At 43.8% G+C, this 16,919-nt stretch overlaps 3 protein-coding genes across 3 annotated transcripts; 1 reads left to right on the forward strand and 2 right to left on the reverse strand.

Moving 5' to 3' along the window:
* The first annotated feature begins 644 nt into the window (after positions 1-644).
* On the forward strand, positions 645-2,164 carry C1QTNF4 (C1q and tumor necrosis factor related protein 4). The gene has a single exon (XM_010183709.1). The coding sequence runs from the start codon at positions 645-647 to the stop codon at positions 1,746-1,748; it is 1,104 nt and encodes a 367-aa protein (XP_010182011.1). The 3' UTR covers positions 1,749-2,164.
* Positions 2,165-4,672: 2,508 nt separating this feature from the next.
* On the reverse strand, positions 4,673-7,694 carry FAM180B (family with sequence similarity 180, member B). Its single transcript, XM_010183711.1, has 3 exons — positions 7,628-7,694; positions 5,677-5,756; positions 4,673-5,116 (listed from the first exon to the last, which is right to left on the reverse strand). The coding sequence occupies exons 1-3, from the start codon at positions 7,692-7,694 to the stop codon at positions 4,673-4,675; spliced, it is 591 nt and encodes a 196-aa protein (XP_010182013.1).
* A 5,337-nt stretch (positions 7,695-13,031) lies between these two features.
* On the reverse strand, positions 13,032-16,379 carry NDUFS3 (NADH dehydrogenase (ubiquinone) Fe-S protein 3, 30kDa (NADH-coenzyme Q reductase); the record flags this gene model as incomplete). Its single annotated transcript, XM_010183712.1, has 5 exons — positions 13,032-13,277; positions 14,475-14,594; positions 14,890-15,015; positions 15,873-16,022; positions 16,282-16,379. Coding segments are annotated over 5 exons (662 nt in total), but the record flags the coding sequence as incomplete, so codon positions are not given.
* Positions 16,380-16,919: the final 540 nt, after the last annotated feature.

A 16,919-nucleotide genomic window follows, 5' to 3' on the forward strand; every position in this document is an offset into this window, starting at 1 on the left:
TATCTTCCTTCCTTTCCTAAACAATCCCTCTTCTTCCAATTTCTTCACACGTTTCACAGATTCATGGTGAGGTCTGTCTGAATAATGGGGTCTACCAACTTACTTGGCTTCCAATTTCCACATCCTGTGACACAGCTACTGCAGTGCTAGGCAATGGCATCTGCATGGGAATCTCTAGAGTATAAGTCCTCTTCTCCCTGCCCTTCAGCTGTATCTCAGTTGTATAACACAGGGTCTGTGTAGGGCTTTGTTTCATCCTTTGTCTTATGAATAAAATTACTACAAAAGGGAGCTCTGGCAAGGCCCCAGCAAGCTCTGAGATCTCTCTGAATTGCAAGCAGCACAGTGTTTTGCAGATGAACTGTAGGATAGCCAGGCTTTCAAAAGAGAAGGTTCTTTTTTTTTCCTATGAGTACAGGGAAAAAAGGTCCAGCTCTTGCTAGGAAAATATCAAAATGGTGCTGGGATCTGAACTGAGGTATGGTCCCATACACTGATCAGAGAATGCACTGTACACTTCTGAATATTTGGACATAGACCTTCATGTCTATTTAGCAAGATTCAGGTCTATGTTTCAAATGGAGTATGAACTGGAAATTAATGAGATTTCTGCTATAATATGCTTCTTTTTCCTTTCAGGTACAATGATGACACTGAAGGTTCAGCTCCTGTTTGGCTTCCTTTGCTGCATGATTTGTCTGCCTACAGATGGCTTCCCAGCAGACACCAGTACTGAATTTCGCTCTGCTTTCTCTGTGGCCAGAACAAGCAGCATGGAAGGGAGCTCTGAGATGGTCATTACCTTTGACAAAGTGTATGTGAACATTGGCAATGACTTTGATCCCAAGACTGGATTGTTCCGCTGTCGGATCCCTGGAGCCTACTACTTCTCCTTCACTGTTGGGAAGTACCCAAAGAAAAACTTGTCTGTCATGCTGATGAGAAACAAGAACGAGGTGCAAGTGATTGTGTATGATGAGCATCATCGCAAGGAACGGAAGGTAGCCAGCCAGAGTGCCATGCTGCAGCTTGACTATGGTGACACAGTTTGGCTGCGTTTACATGGAGACCCCAAGTATGCTCTTTACAGCAATGTGGGCCCTTACACAACTTTCAATGGCTACTTAATCTATCCAGACACTTCTGCCTTCTTCCAGAACGCGCTTAGCTCTCAAGAGCTGGGGCCACACCATCACACTATTCAGCAACTTCCTGGAGAACAGAATGAAGCTTCACAGCGACACGTGTTATCTGATCAACCAAACAGGGAACAAGACCCTCGCTCTGCATTTTCTGTTGCCCGCTCACAGAGTCTCCTGGGAACAGATGACAAGCAAACCCAGCATGAGCCAATCACATTTGACACAGAGTTTGTGAACATTGGAAAAGATTTCAATTCCTCCACTGGCATCTTCTCATGTCGTATACCTGGTGCGTACTATTTCTCCTTCACCATCGGCAAAATGCCCTTTAAGACTATGTCGGTGAAACTTATGAAGAACCACAATGAGGTACAGGCCATGATCTATGATGACAACCACTCCAAGAGGCGGGAGATGCAGAGCCAGAGTATTATGCTGCCTCTGCAATATGGGGACACTGTCTGGCTCTACAGCCATCAGCATGATGGCTATGGTGCCTACAGCAACCATGGCAAGTACATCACCTTCACAGGCTTCCTGATTTATTCAGAGGCTCAGCCTAAGCGGGTTCCAGGTGCCAGCTCACCCCAAGGATCAAATGATTAAATGCAGATGTGAAAGGAGCAAAAGAAAAGCCAAGGTGCCACGAACTTGGGTATAGCTCCTTGTCGGATATCATCCTCTATGTTGAGCATGCTATCATGTGTCCAGTGCTTTCCTTATGCTGCACGCTTGTGCTCTGTCCACAGGGCCACTGCTGTGTCTGCCATTCATCCATAGAAAGGTCTTTACAGGTTGTATGTGTGTGTCCTGTGTTGGTGTTTGATTTAAGCAAAAAGCATGAGGTAGTTTTGGGGCACGGGTGGGACAATGTAGTGAGATACTGAGGATCATGGGATCACTGCAGTAACGTTACTGCAGATCCCCAGCATCCAGAAAGCAAAGGGTGTGGTGACTTTCCTTGCATATCTGGGGAGGGAATAAATGTAATGAAAATGAATGTAATAAAAATATAAGAGATGTAAAAAAATTTCCCAGATTGGAATTTTTTCTTCCTTGTGAGACTTGTGTGCTTCACAACATTTGGTGTTTTACTTAATCTGAAGTTGCTGAAGTCAAGAAGCTGAGCTTGAGAATCTCAGCTTCCATTTAAAGAAAATAATATATTTAGGGGGAAAAAAAGGCTTCTAGCCCTTTAGTAAAGGAAGAGGGCTCTAATCTACAAACAGAGCATCCTCTGAAAACAAGGTTAGTAAGAAGAATAAAAAATGTGTTTTAAAATCTCTTAATATTTCAGTCAGGAGCAGGTTCATAATGCGTAAGTGCAAGTCATGCCTTGCAATGGCAGTGTTGACTGCAGGGCATTACATTCTCCAGAAATGAGCTCCTTGAATACCAGGGTGTGGCTCGCCTGCCATGTGCTGTATCGGTCACCTAGTGCCAGCAGGATCAAAGGTACCATTTTCAACATCTGCATTCCAGTCATTTCTTACACACTGTGTTCTGCCAAGCCATAGTGCTGCTGTGGAGAGACTGGTGTGGCTGTTGAGGGGACTGGTGTGTTCCTAGAGGACAGCTGGGACCGACAGCATGATCCACCCAGGTGGGTGGTAAGAAACCAGGAGGGTGGAGACTTCATCGCAGTGGGATCGGTGCTGTTTCAGTTGAGCTAAACTCTGGCTTGTCTCCCAGACTGCATAAACTGCAGAAGTGCATTATCTTGAGCGCACACAAAACTTTGTGACATCACGAGTTTAATTTATAATCAGCTTGACAGATAGAAATGATCCTAACAAAATCTTGGGTTCAAAACTGTGTATTTGCACCTCAGTCACCAAGCCACCCCCTTCAACCTTGATCCAGACATTCATACAGCTCAGTCCATATATTCTCCAGCAAGACAGTATTTTCATGCACTAGTGCCATCCCAGCTCTGCCTTTTGGTGAAGTTAGTGCTCAAACTGGACTTGTCTGGAGCCACTCCCTGCCTCTATCACTCTGTACATATCCTAGACATTGAAGACTGTGGACATATTTGGGAAAAGGATGAAGGGTAGAGTCTGGAGATATGTAAAATATCAGCATAAGAGTAGAAGAACATTAGGTGGGACACTAGTTTACTGTAAATTGTACCTCAAATAAATTGCTAATCTTACTTCCTACATCTTTTGGGGAAAAAAAATAAAACCAAGCAACAACCATCCTACTTTATGAACTGTGTAAATCTATCTGCTCCAGTCATAGCCCTAACCTGACCTCTAAAACCATTCTCTGTGGCATCTTGTTTCCAGGCTTCTTACTCCTGCCTCACCATTTCTCCTTTCCATCTGTTGGGCAACAACAGTTTGGAAAAAGATTAACTAGGTCAAAAACTAGCAGTTCCCACTCTGAATGTCACAGATGCCTCCTTTGTTGAGCATGGAAGATTAAGAGTATATTGATAGAAAGGGAATTATGGATCCCATTGTCTAAGCACATGCAATAAGTGTTAAAAATTAATTTACCTAAAAGGGCAGGAGGAAGCCCAGTAGAAACAAACAAACAAAAATCTAAATTCTCTTGTGTAGATAATTACATTTATTTAATTCCACACTGCAATGTCTAAGACAGAGAAAAGGTAATGATCTCTTTCTATAAAATAATTGTATTTCTGATTCTGAGGATAGAAATTTTGTATCTATTATGTTTGGCTTGTGAAGTACCATAGCTGTACAAAAAACTTCATAGAAGAGGTAAAATCTGCTGAAGAAATAACTAGGTCACAGTCCTTAGGAATTTAAATGAGCTTTAAGGAAGAATATTCCAAACTGATAACTGGCACAAAGCAGTGTATGTGTGTAAATACAATATGCAAATACTAGAAAGCTTCATTGAATACGTACCTTTTCAGGTTGCTTTTTAAAGAAAAAAGAATACATCAGATGGGAAATTACTAGGGACACATAAAATGGGATACCACAGGAGCAGAATTCTGAAATTAAATGTGACCTATATCATGAAACACAGCAGCATCTGCTTAGCTGCTTACTGGAGGGAAGAAAAGGTACTGTATTTGACTGAAACCACAGGGGGAATATAAGAAGGCTGAACTGAATTATCTGAAATGAAGTCAGCTAGGACACAAGTGCAACATCCCAGAAAAACACTGCCAAGACAACTCCCTAGTACACATCAGTGACCAAGATAGATACGGCTAAACAGCACTGCCCCCTTCAGCACAGCCGACTTCAACAAAAAAAAAAAAAAGAAAAAAAAACACTAAAAAAGCAACAAACAAAGGAAAAAACAAATTCAAATCTTCCCCCCTCCCCCCCAAAAAGAATGGAAGGGTGGAAATACACTCTATAGCTTTGTCCTATTTCATTTAAAATTAAAAGATCGTAGACAAATACTTAGAGGGTTGCCAATGCAATGCAGGACAAAAATGTGTGGCATATTTGTACAATGTTCTGAATAATGTGGAAGTCATTCAAAATAACCAAGGATGCAGCCGAAGGCAGGAGGTTCCTTTCCTATGGTAATTTCCCTTATTAAGTGTCTCTCTTGGTCCTGGCCATGTTAGAACGATAGAAATGTTTCAAGGATGCTAAATGTGACAGCTTCTCCTTCCAGGGCCAGGAAGCCAGGAGGAGGGTGGTATTCGCAGGGCAAAACCCCTTGCACAGATCACGAAACATTTCATTGACCAGCTGAGAGAAAAAACTAATCCAGAGATTTTTATCCAGACCCTGCATGGAGCGAACCTGATAGGCACAGTAAACACTGGTGAAAAGGAGACGGTCAAACTCTGTTACAGGCAAGGGTGTATCAGTCAGTGAGTAATATCGCAGATGATGCTCTATCTCTGTCAGTGTTTTGGGAACTTCATCCTTTAAAATCTGCATGAACCGCCGTGCCGGGCGCAGGGAGGCCAGCTCTTCATCCCGCAGTTGGATTGTGCTGTTGGCCTGAATATCCAGCCCTCCCCATAGCATCTGGAAGAGAAAAGCAGCATGTACACGGGCAGCCCAGCACAAACTCTCCGCCAGTTATAACCGAGCTGTGAAGCCATCTGTAACACTGCCAGATCTCGGGATGGACCGAGAGGCAGCCTCTCCCTGACACGCAGCCCACGGCTTGCCTAGTCTCACTCCATGTCCTTCTCTGCCAGCCCCACACCCTTTTTTCTGACCAGCCCCACACCTCAGTTTCCCCATGGGACCTGTGCAGCCTCTGCCTCCTGCCCTGCCTCTCCCACCACAATCCCAGCTGCAACTGCTCTCCAGTCTGGCCTCCTTGGAGGAGGGGCAGGGTGTCTCCTGTCCCCACTCCAGTGCTGTGAGGTGCCATGGAGGGGGTCAGAGCCCCCTTCAGCTGCACCCCACGGTAGGAGGCAGCACAAATGCAATTATGGCATCACTGAGGCATTTTGCAGGCACTCTTGAAATCCAAGAAGAATGAGAACAAGCAGAATATGTGTGTTTTTACATGCAGGGACATAGGAGCACAGGCACTAACAGTGCCTCAGCCCACGGGCCCCCAATGCCCAGGAGACCTCTAACATGACGTTGGCGTCCTCTGGGCTGTCACGGCGTGCGTTGGCTCTGGCATGGTTCCTGCTCTGAGGATGTTCATCTGGAAGACATCAGGCAGAGTTTGGTACCACAAGGTGACTGCCCTTCCTATTTATTTTTGTCATTTGGTTCTCAACAATGTCTTCAATATTTCTGAGCTGCCAGTCATAGCTTGTCAAACATGACATCGATGCTGACCATGGGATTTTGATGAGCAAAACAAGCTTTTAAAGAGAAGCAGAAGTGGTTAAGGAAGGCAAGCGTAAGTTTTGGATATGACATCCCTTAATTCTGCCAACAGAGATAAAGCGTACAGTTGCAAAGGCACTTGCTTTGACAGGCAGCACAAAAGCCCCTCACACCGAGTATGGGTGGGTTTTGAACTAACAGGTTTTGGTTACTTGGCAGTTTTTGCTGGAGAAAGTAATGCTGCTCAATGAATGGAGGGTACCAGGACGTTCCTCAACCTGCTGGTGGAAACATAACCTGAAGCTTATTCTGGTTTTACACTTGTTCCCTGAGCATCTGCCACCAGCAGGGGCAGCATGTGAGGGTAAAAGAAACCCTGTCAGACTCATTATGGCTCTTCTGTGATTCTCATGTCCAGCTAATTCCTTGCTGGGTCACCCAACAGAATTTAAACTTGGAAACATGAATATGAAGCCAGAGGAATGGAAGTTTCTTAATACAAGAGTCACATTGATACTAAGAATTCTTCATCTTTCATTTATTAATACTTCTAGTGCTTTAAATTTCTGCATTTATTTGGCCTTTATTATTTCTTCCTTGTTAAGAAAGGAAACACAAGTAGCCTTAGTCCAGGACTGTGAGAAGGAGTCTGCATCTCCCTTCTCTGTGTTGATCAGCATAGTTGTGTAGCCAAGACCCACTTCTATTTCTTACAGACTCACTCGTCAGGTCAAGAAAGTTAAAGCTGAAAAAAACTTGTATAAAACAGCAAGCTCTCTGACACTTCTTTTTTTCATTTTTATATGGATGAAGAGAATTTATGTTGAGTACTCAAGAGTTAAGGTGAGCAAGTGCTTCTAAAAAGTAGAAAAAATATTTAATACTGTGTGTGTCTGGTAACTACGAACAAACCCCACTTCCAGCTTTCCATTCCTGATTAAAGCTTTTCAGGGAGATGTAGGAGCTGCCTGAACACTGAGCACTGCCGCTCCCCAGGCTGTGGAGGTTTGTGTCTCTGCACAGCTGCAGGCTCCCTGATCCAAGCCAGCTGTGGCTTTGGAATGTGAGCAGGGATGTAGCTGCACTCCCCTACTCCTCCATGGATGTGCTAGCAAGGCTTTTAACTCAGGTAAAGATACTTAAAACATCACCTGAAAATTCTTTGTTGGACTTCTCTCTGCTAACTGATCTGCTAGGTTTACAGATCCCTCTACTGAGACATGTCTGATGGGCTGCAAAGTCAGTGAATTTGTTGAATAGCTGCCAAACTGCTGTTATTAGTAACTTGCTTTATAAGTATATGCAGTGTTAGATTTTTTTTTTACTAGAACAAAAATTAAACAAAGCATAGCGGATAATGTATTGAAATAATAGTATAAATAATTCTTTGGAGAATTAAAATGGTCCCTTACTTAGTCATTCAACAGTTGTTCGTTTTTTTTCTAAAAGCATCTAGAAAATCCACAAACATTATTGCAGGAGCAGACTTTTTTCAGCAGAAACCCAAGAAAACCCCTCCGTTGACACCACAAATAGCAGCAGATCTTGATCCTGCAAGTCCAAATGCGTCCCCCAGTGAACAGCCCCAGCCAGGACTCCAGCTGCTGCGCTCTCTCCCATGTCAGCACAGGTAGCTGAAGCATTTGACCATATCTGCAGAAGCAGGCAAAGCATCACACAATTGGCACCGCACGACCGTTTGCCAAGCCAAGAAGCCGCATAGCTCGCAGGTACAGTCCCTACCTGTCAGCCTCTGGGATCCAGCAAACACGCACAGGATCAGCCAGGCGTTGAGCTGCCCCTGGGCCATGACAGCCCTGCCGGGGAGCGGCTGCCACCCCCTCCGCAGAAAGTGCGGTGTGTGGAGCGAGAGCAGTTTGCTGTGGCGTCTTCCCTTGCTGCTTCTGGTCCCAGCAGCCTCTGTTGGAACGGATCCATCTTTCTGTGCTTCTGGTTGCAGTCCTGGGAAGGGCTCGTAGTTCAACTTGCTGAACCTGAAGGACATTTTCCATCTTATTTTGGAAACTTGGAAGACTTTGTTGTAAAGTTTTTGCCAGAATCATTTAAGCTTCTTTTCAAAAGACTGATTTCCCACCACAATTTATTATAGGAAGCTATTAGTTACAAGAAATCTTACTACACTTGACTGTCTCTGAAGAAGGGAGGACGTCCTGGTCACATGTCTGTGACACTTCTGATCAGCTCCTTGGCTTCATTTTCAGTTTTCCTTTTTTCCTGAGTTTGAAAATCTGCAAACAATCCTGAAATGTCACAAACTGATAAGGCCAGCAGTTTGTGCAGATTCATGGACGGGCAGTAGCAGCCAAAATAAATAAGCAGCAGAAGAGATGTCACTTGTTCAGTTCTGTATCAAACCTCCTGGAGGGAGAACTCAATATACGAAATGTACAGCCAGGATTAGAGCCAGCCAGGCTTCAAGACCTCATTGTCCTTTTCTTCAAGACTTCTGGGTTACAATGAGCACTGTCTGCCTTAGGTGTTGTGAATTACACAGATGAAACTTCATTTGATTTTCTTCACAGCAGATAACTATTCTCTATTCATCTTTGCACTTTTATTAACGTCTAATCCCCAGTCAAGCTGTTTTGTATTTCTACTCTGTACAGCACAGTATTGTCCTGGGTTCCTTGACAAGGTTATAAATATGTAATAATATGTATAAACAAGTAGTAATGCCATCTCCCTCAGGGCAAAAGGCTCTTTGGGGAAAAAGTCTGCCTAGAAAAGAGAAGAGGTGGAGCTGAAATGTATACCTTTCGCAGCAAGTTACCGGGCATCAGTTTGTAGTGACTACAGTTACCAGATAGTTTACTTAGGGTAGAGATGAAGTTCCAGTCAGCAAGATGTCAGTGTGAAAAGTAGCATGTTTTCTGAAAGCTCCAGGATCTGTGGTTGTACCTGGCAATATGTAGACTCACACCAGCTACGAAGAAAAGCAGCACATGATGGAAGAGTCCTAGATTTATCAAGAAAGGAGGGGCCCTCAATATCCAGAGCCATTCTTACAGTCAGTTTGGATCAAAATAAGACCTGTGTTTCTGTCATAGCCTTGGCTGTCTTCAAGACAAGGCTACACTTGTGTCAGGTTTCATTATTTTTCTGCTGCTTCTGCTTTAGCTGCATCCCTTTGTTCTGGGATGAGATACTTTTTATTAAGCTGTGAATCACATGCTACTGAAGAGGCAGATGCTGATGACCCATCTGTGCAGGGAGATTGATGTGCCCTCTGTTTTGTGCCAGAGTTCCTTACAATTCACAGCGTTAAGCATGACTTTGCCTAGAAGTCACTATGCAAAAACACCCTGCATCTCATGGGCCGTGAAATAGCCTCCCTTTATCAGGCAGCATGTGACTCAAGGAGGAGTCCAGGGTTCTGGCCAACATCTGCAAAGGCCTTGTATGGCTTTGTCAACAGGAAAATTTCCTAGGAGCAGCTTGCAGCTGAAGCACCTAGAGGAGAATGCCTGTGTTGGTGGGAAGATGAGAGGAGTTTCAGAGGCTGTACTTAAGTGGCTGGTATAATGGAAGGCGGAGAACAAGCATCAGTGGTAAATGCTGCCTTGAGCTGGTGGGATTTTGTAGAATTACCTCACTATTCTGCACAGAAAGGCAATTGCAGAGTGATAAACATCCGCCTTAGCTCTTTGTAAAGCAGCAGGAGTTATGTGGTGCACAGAAACAAGCCTGAGTTTCTCACAGCTGCACACAGTCTCCGCGTGTGTGATGACAATGCTAGCAGTGCACCTGCTCCTCCTCAGGGATTTTGTCCTTGCCAGGTATTCACAGCTGAGCGTGCACAACCCTGCCCCTCCGCACTCCCCCTGGTCATGCTGTCTGTTGTAGGAGCAGTTTCAAAACGTCACATCAAGCCAGGTTTCTACAGGGGCACCTTGACTGATTTCAGGCTTTTCACCATGTTCTCTGAAGCAAGAAGATAGGAAAGGGAAACAAGATAAGAGGGATCAAAAACTGCAGGAGCTAGTTGGATGCTGATACAAAATTTGTTCCAGGTGGCTGAAGCTTTGCCTGTTACAGGGGAACTGGGGCAATGGAGTGAGAAGCTATTGAGGGAGTAGTGAGGTTGCAGTCACCCTAACCTCAGTTTGCTGCAGTCACAAGTGTCAGCTTCTGCTGGAAACACTTCTTGGTTGTTACATTACAGGCTTCTGCAGGCCCTAAATCCCTGTGTCTCTTTGGTGGCTTATTTAGCACCTCCATGAGCCTTTCTTTGATTTTTTCCACTGTAAACATATATATAGCAGTGTTTGTACAGCTGAGCTGTCCTCTCAATGCCACAGACTTCTGCTGCTTCCTTGTCCCATTGCAGATTATATTTGTGTGCTAGGACAAGCATCTTGCCACAGGGACCCATGCAGGTTCTGCTTAGAGACACATGTGGTCCAGGGCTGTTGCAGAAGGCACAAAGTGTGGTTAATACAGCACCTGAGGAGTTTCAGAGGGAGGCTTCTTCAAGATGGGGCTGCAGGGAGACAGGCAGCATCTTCAGAAAAGGGAAATCCTGCTTATAGAACCAGAGAAATCTCTTGCTTCAAACATCTCACCCAGTACTTGGGGAGACCACAGTTTCCAGCGTGGGCCTGTCTGGCAAGTAGTCAGGGGGATAAGATGAGAAAAGGAAGGCTAAGAAAAGAGGTGAAGGAAGAAGGGCATACATGGCTCCTAGAGAGGCTGAGGTTTGAGTCACAAGAGACGAAGAAGAAATAAAGCCTTGAGGGAAATTGGAGCAAAACACTGCCAGAGTTCTGGAAAACACCAGCAAAACCTACTCAGCCGAGGAAGCTCAACATGGTAACTGTGAGTCATCACCTAAAGTCTATTTGTCCCTACAGTACCAGAAAATTTCTCTTCTAAATAGTGTCTGTAAGTCAGCTACATCTGACTTACATCTCATTCAGCCCAGGGCAAAACAATCTGGGCTGGGAAATCCAGCCCAGGCAAACAAGCCTCATGGAGGCTGGCAATGTGGACCAGGCAGGGACAGATTTGTTAGACAGCTGTGTGCTTCACCAGGTTGACCACAGCCTTGCCCTCCAGCCACAAGGAACCCAGGACACGCAGGCTTCATAGGCAAGGATGGCCCCTGGGGCTCTGGAGCAGTGGAGTGGGTACTGTGCCAACACTGGCAGTACTTCATGAGGCTGCGTAACCTCTTGTGTCCTGGGATGATGTGTCTGGGTAAGTAAGCGGCACTCTTCAGAAGCTCCCAGGCTTCTCTGATGAGAAGAGAGCTGGGTCTATTAGCAACTATACCACATATTAAAGACCTGCTGGAACCAATGCCTGTCCCCACAGGGCTGGCTACTTTGACTCCAGTACACACATTTTTCAGCAAACCTTGCATTTTGTCTTGACAGGGCAATGCCTCTAATGCTTCTTGATGTTACATCAATCAAATTCTCCCTCTACACAAACATGATGTTTAAATGGTAGTTTTCCTTCTTTTCCTGTTACTGTAAGTCTTCTGACTTATCATACCAGGATATACATAATTTTTATGATACACAGACTGTGAGTCTTGGCATGGTGCCTCAAGCAACCTGGGGTGAGGGAGGGAGAATGGTGGGAGAAATGTGCTTCATGATTTTCACAGTAACAGAAGTGGTGCCAGGAACTTTTCTGTCTTGTGCAATAGGCACAGGCATGCAAAGAGCCACTGCAACAGAAAACAGAACCAGCTGTGGAACACTTTGTATGAAGGACTAAAAGTACATTTCCTATTTAATCAGCTCAATTGATAGCAGGTCCTAAGCGGAGCTAAGAATTGTATAAAATCCCAAACTTCTGCTGATTTTGTGTTCCCCTCTCTTTCCTCTTTCCCCATAATGAGTGGTAAATGTTATTAATTTTAACTAGGGAATACTGATCCAAGGCACCTGCCAAACACTGCTGGTTATAGCAGCCTGAAACAAATTAAAAGAAAAAAAAAGACTTTAAGAAGCCTATGATTACAAGGCTGGGGTGGTAATGTAACCTGATTTTTAACCATACCATTCAGCTCTTTATTCTTGCAGATCAAATTCTAGTCACAAGTATTTGTCCCTTATTTTTTTAATTGAATTTATTATTGTGCTATCTCATCGTCCATCCCATACTCTGACCTCCCCCAAACCCCTTTTTTAATTAGTGGTCTCACAATTTAAAAGCTTAAGCAGTGATTCAGAGAATCTCTACAAACAGCTTGTGAATTATTTTATGAAATCTCTTATACAAGTTTTCAGATCTTAATGAGGTCAGTCAGCTTTCTGATGCAGAACTGTGTTACACAGTTTCTGGACCAAGGACAAGGGACATTATTAATTGATGACTGCTGTAATGTAATCCCATTCAAAGAGCTGGTGGGTGGACTGAAACGACGGTATTTTTCCAGCTTTTTTGGAAAGAGCTGAGATTTTCCACAAGAGCAAAGACAGTAGTAATGCTGTTATATCTTACAGCTCAAAATCATTGGAATAGTGACAAAAAGGCACAGCCTTTTGTCTACAGGACAGGGAAAGGGAGATATTTTTGACTGCAGGAAAAAGCACAATCTGAAGAAGCTGGAGAAAGCAGACTGCTTGATTATGAAGAAAAGGCCAGCATGAGGGAGTGGCACGTGACAGGTTACCTGCAACTCCTTCTGTCAGGAGAACAGGCACTGACCTAATTCCCAAGGAAACAATGCAGGTATTTCCAAAATTGTTTTGGTCTGGATCCAGGTACCTCTTGTGTTGTCCTATTAAAAACTGTATTAGAACCATTTACAAAAGCTTTGCCTGTTTGCTATATTATTACGGTCTTCCCAACACCCATCCTGGAGCTGAGATACCGCTGTCCCACTGCTCAAGCTGCACAGCTGCTCCAGTAGTCTCCCAGTGAGTGCTCAGGTTATGACTGATGCCTGCAGGGTCAGCTGGCAGAAGCAGTTTATATAAAGCATCTTAGCCACAGTGAATGCCTGGACTCCATTCAATTTGCAAACAAAAAGACAAATCCAGTGTCTTACAACTCAAAGCAGCAGATAAACATCTACCGTTGGATTATCAGGATTGTAAATTAGTATCCCTGACCCTGTGCTTTTCATCTAGTTTGAAAACAACATTATTCAAGTGACTACAACAGGCAAGACTCTCGTATCAGTTTTTATTATTATAAATACTATGTTAGAACAGAAAGGACGGTGCCGTGCATCCGCTCCATTCTGCTGCTATTTTGCATCTTCTTTCTTGGCTCCTGCTTCTATTTTCAGGGGTTCTGGAGCTGGACGATAGGCAGGAAATGCTTCCCAAGGACTATTCAGATCAAACTTGCGAAATTCCTGAGCCAGCTCCACAGGCTCTGCCACCACCCGTTTCACTTCATCATCATACCGCACCTAGAAGAGTGCAAAGGACACAGGCCAGTCATTTTATACAGTCCCCATAGCATCTCTGCTATCAGCTGTACCAGTAATGACCCTGCAGTGCAGAAAATCCTACTTCTTACACCATGGACAGGCCACAGGCCTTTGCCACAGCTTCAGTTTTCCTCATTACTGAGCAAGAGCCCTCCAGATCCCATTAATACCTCTGGACTCTCCAGGCAAACTCTCCTCTTTACTATCATGTACCTCAGGTACCCTGGCTACTCACCCTGAATTAGGAGTGCCCAGCCATAGGGAAGGAATAACACATTTCGTTTATCATGTGACAAAGGACTTTTCGAGTCACTGAAATAAGGTGGCCCATCCACCAGGCACAGCTGGCGACTACTCTCATGAATCTGAGTAACATGGCAGCTTGTTTGGTTTTAGTTGTGCTCCCTACTGTAACACTTAGAACATGGGACACAAGGACAACCAGGCTGAAGCGTAGCTGAGTAACAGACACTTTCTGACTTGCTGGACTTATCCTCACTGTGCCAGTCCAGATCTCCAAACCACAGCTCAGGGGATCCTGCCTAGTCCTCACTCACAGGATTTGCTGTTTATTTTTCATAAAACCCTCTGTTGCCTACAGAACCTCAGCTTTCTCCTGAGATTTAACTCAGTCTTAGAACTGTACCAAATATGACTGCTTCTGCAAGGTGGTCACTTGAAACTAGACAGATACCAAACACACTCAATTCACTTGTGGTTTGACATAGAGAAGTAAATATTTGATAAATGGCAAGAGTCAGTTCCACTAGTTTTATAATCCAGGACTACAAAGACTCAACAAAGTAGAGTTCCAACTGCATTAAGATCAGTTCAGTCCTTTATTCCTCTGGGAATCCCCAGTTTTGCAGTGGAAAGTTTAATCTTCCAGAAGACACGCTAAAAGCAGAAGCACTTTCTCTGCCTGACACGTCTTTGGCACACAGCATATGAAATTTGCTCAGTGTCTCTGGTCTTACGCTGCCTTATAATGGATGATACTTTGTGATGACTTCAAATGCAGGAGATCTATACAACTCCTCTGAAATACAGACAAGTGAAACATCCTTAGTGCCTTTCCTTAGGCAAAGGATGGTAAAGCAGACACATCTCTGTATCAAAACTCAGATAAGAGTACTGGGGAGATTTGATAACTTTAGACATGAGCGTATCTCCTACCTCCACATAACCTGAGAGTGGAAAGTCCTTTCGGAAGGGATGGCCCTCAAACCCATAGTCTGTGAGGATTCTCCTTAGATCAGGGTGGTTGGCAAAGAAAACACCATACATGTCCCAGACCTAAATGAAAAGGAGCCAAGTTGAGTTGAATTGGATTAGGAAAAAAACAAACACCACCAAACCCTTCACGTATTATGTCCATAAAATTTCAGTTACATGCCTGGCTTTGTGCAGTGCCAGAGAAACTGATGCAGGAACTCATTCAAAAACAAATAAAACACCCTTTCATCTCCTATTCTGAAAAGGCAGCCAGGGAAACACCTCTCTCTCTTTCTCAGGCCCTGGGAATCAGTTTAATCAGGAAAACACAGCTGCTCTCCACAAAGACTCTGTTCCCAAGTACGCTGGCACTCACCTCTCTTTCATACCAGTTTGCTGCCTTGTGCACAGACACTGCTGAGTCAACAGGTGTCAGCTCATCGGTGTACGTCTTCACACGGATCCGACTGTTGAACCGCAGAGACAGGAGATTGTATACAATCTGAAGCAAAAAAAAAGAAGGCGCTGGTCTTGAATGGCATTAATGAATCTCTCTGCAGTACAGTACTGGCTAAGCAAAGGAGTGTAAAGACTATTTCAAATATTCTTTATAATCAGAATCACATTCAGCACTACAGAGGTGGGCACTAAGAGACACTATTACACCTGAGGTTCCAGTAGCTTATCACTTTGATCCTTAGAAGTGTAACAAAAAAGGAGGAACTATATTCGAAAACAACAAACATCTGATAAGCTAATACAGATACTCTGATCAGTTGTTGGCAAGTGATTTAATACCATGAGATAAACCAAAGGGAGGAAAAAATTAGCTACTTTTCATTATCCTTGTTACCTGCTGAGAACTAAAAATCTACCAGCTCAGTTCCCTTGCGTCCAGATTAGACATTAGTTTATTAAATCTACTTTTATTTCAACCCATGAGTCTCCTTTCCTTTTCTCAATTCCCTTCCCTGGGTGGGGAGGAGTCACTGGGTGATACAACAACTGTCTAAACCACGACATCTCAAGTTTCAGGGCATGTTTTTAAAACAATTAAATAGTTTTTTGATTTGGTTTGTTTCAGTTTTTTTAAAGAGAAAAATTGTTAAGACGATTGATGAGATTTTAAGAAAAACATGATCAGTTGTGTCAACAGCAGCTGACAGCCTAAGCAGAAGGAAGAACACCAATTCACATCTGGCCAGAAAAAAAGTCTCTAGACACTTTGGTAAAAACAAAACAAAACAGAAGAGCCTTTCACTGTCAGAAAACAAAAAATGTGGTCAGGGCTGCAACAGCACCAACAGCCACCAGCAATCATGAAACTCTCCAAGTCTTGCACCTATGAGCAGTTCTTACCTCAAAGCGGTACTGCCGAGACGGGACATCAACAGCAGTCAAATCAGCCAAGGATTTGAACTGGGCATTAGTGTGATCTCGAAGGAAGGTCAGAACTGGAATGATCCCATCTGGATGGATCAAAAGTTCCAGCTCATTGAAACAGGTCACCTGAAGAAAACAGCAGAAAGAGCATGAATACAAACACCAACAGGACTGAACATTACACCGAACCCAGCAGGACACCCAGAGTATATGGTACAGAGACACAGAATGACACCAGATAAAGGGGCTTAATAATAGCGGCAACTTTCATGTAATTCTGACAATCGTTCTTCCCCAGAAGAACTTCGGGAAACAGCTCACAAACAAGTAGTTGTTTACTGGGTCCTGCCTTCCCCACAAGAACAATTTCTCAGACAGCACCTACCTGTGCTTGCTGGATATACTTTGGCAGAATCTCAGCCACATACTCCCCAAAAGCACACAGCTGCTTTTGCTCTACTTCATTTTTTGGTCTGACAGTAGCTAAAAAGAAAAATAAAATTCACAAGACTATGGCAGGGAATACAGAAAGCTACAGAAAGAACTCCCACCCCTGACTTAAAAATCTCTTTAAGCTGTCTATGTGCCTCTCAGTAGCTCTGGCAGAAGCCATGCAGCTTCACGTTCAGGTAACCTGCAAAGTTTATTTATGATAAAGCCGAAGCTAAACACAACACATATGTAGAGTGGAATATATAGGTTGCTGTAGCAGAGACTGGCCTATAGCAACATACACGTGTTGTGATACACAGAACAACACAGAACTGGAGACTTTCATAAGGAAATATGTTTCAGTGCTAGACTGAAATGTTCTTTTATGCACTGTAAATACAGCAGGAGAAACAGTCCAACAGGATGACAGAGACACAAATAACACAAAAAAGACAGAGATGACAGAACAATCTGGATTTAGATACTGCTTATGATATTCAGCCTGGATCTAGAAAGGATTTTTTATTTATCTCTTTTTTAGACAAAATAATCCTGGTTTTGTATGATGTGCCAGCATCCAAGCAACTCCCT

This window comes from Mesitornis unicolor, unplaced genomic scaffold (assembly GCF_000695765.1).
Source record: "Mesitornis unicolor isolate BGI_N332 unplaced genomic scaffold, ASM69576v1 scaffold19454, whole genome shotgun sequence".
NCBI classification, from domain to species: Eukaryota; Metazoa; Chordata; class Aves; order Mesitornithiformes; family Mesitornithidae; genus Mesitornis; species Mesitornis unicolor.

Bases quoted from the DNA above. Each gene is read 5' to 3' on its own strand.
- C1QTNF4 (XM_010183709.1), top strand. From the start codon at position 645: ATGATGACACTGAAGGTTCAGCTCCTGTTTGGCTTCCTTTGCTGCATG.
- FAM180B (XM_010183711.1), bottom strand. From the start codon at position 7,694: ATGGCCCAGGGGCAGCTCAACGCCTGGCTGATCCTGTGCGTGTTTGCT. The intron at 5,757-7,627 runs GTAGGGACTGTA...GATGTCTTCCAG, and splicing joins TGGATCCCAGAGGCTGACAG to ATGAACATCCTCAGAGCAGG. The intron at 5,117-5,676 runs GTCTCCTGGGCA...TTTCTCTTCCAG, and splicing joins ACGCCAACGTCATGTTAGAG to ATGCTATGGGGAGGGCTGGA.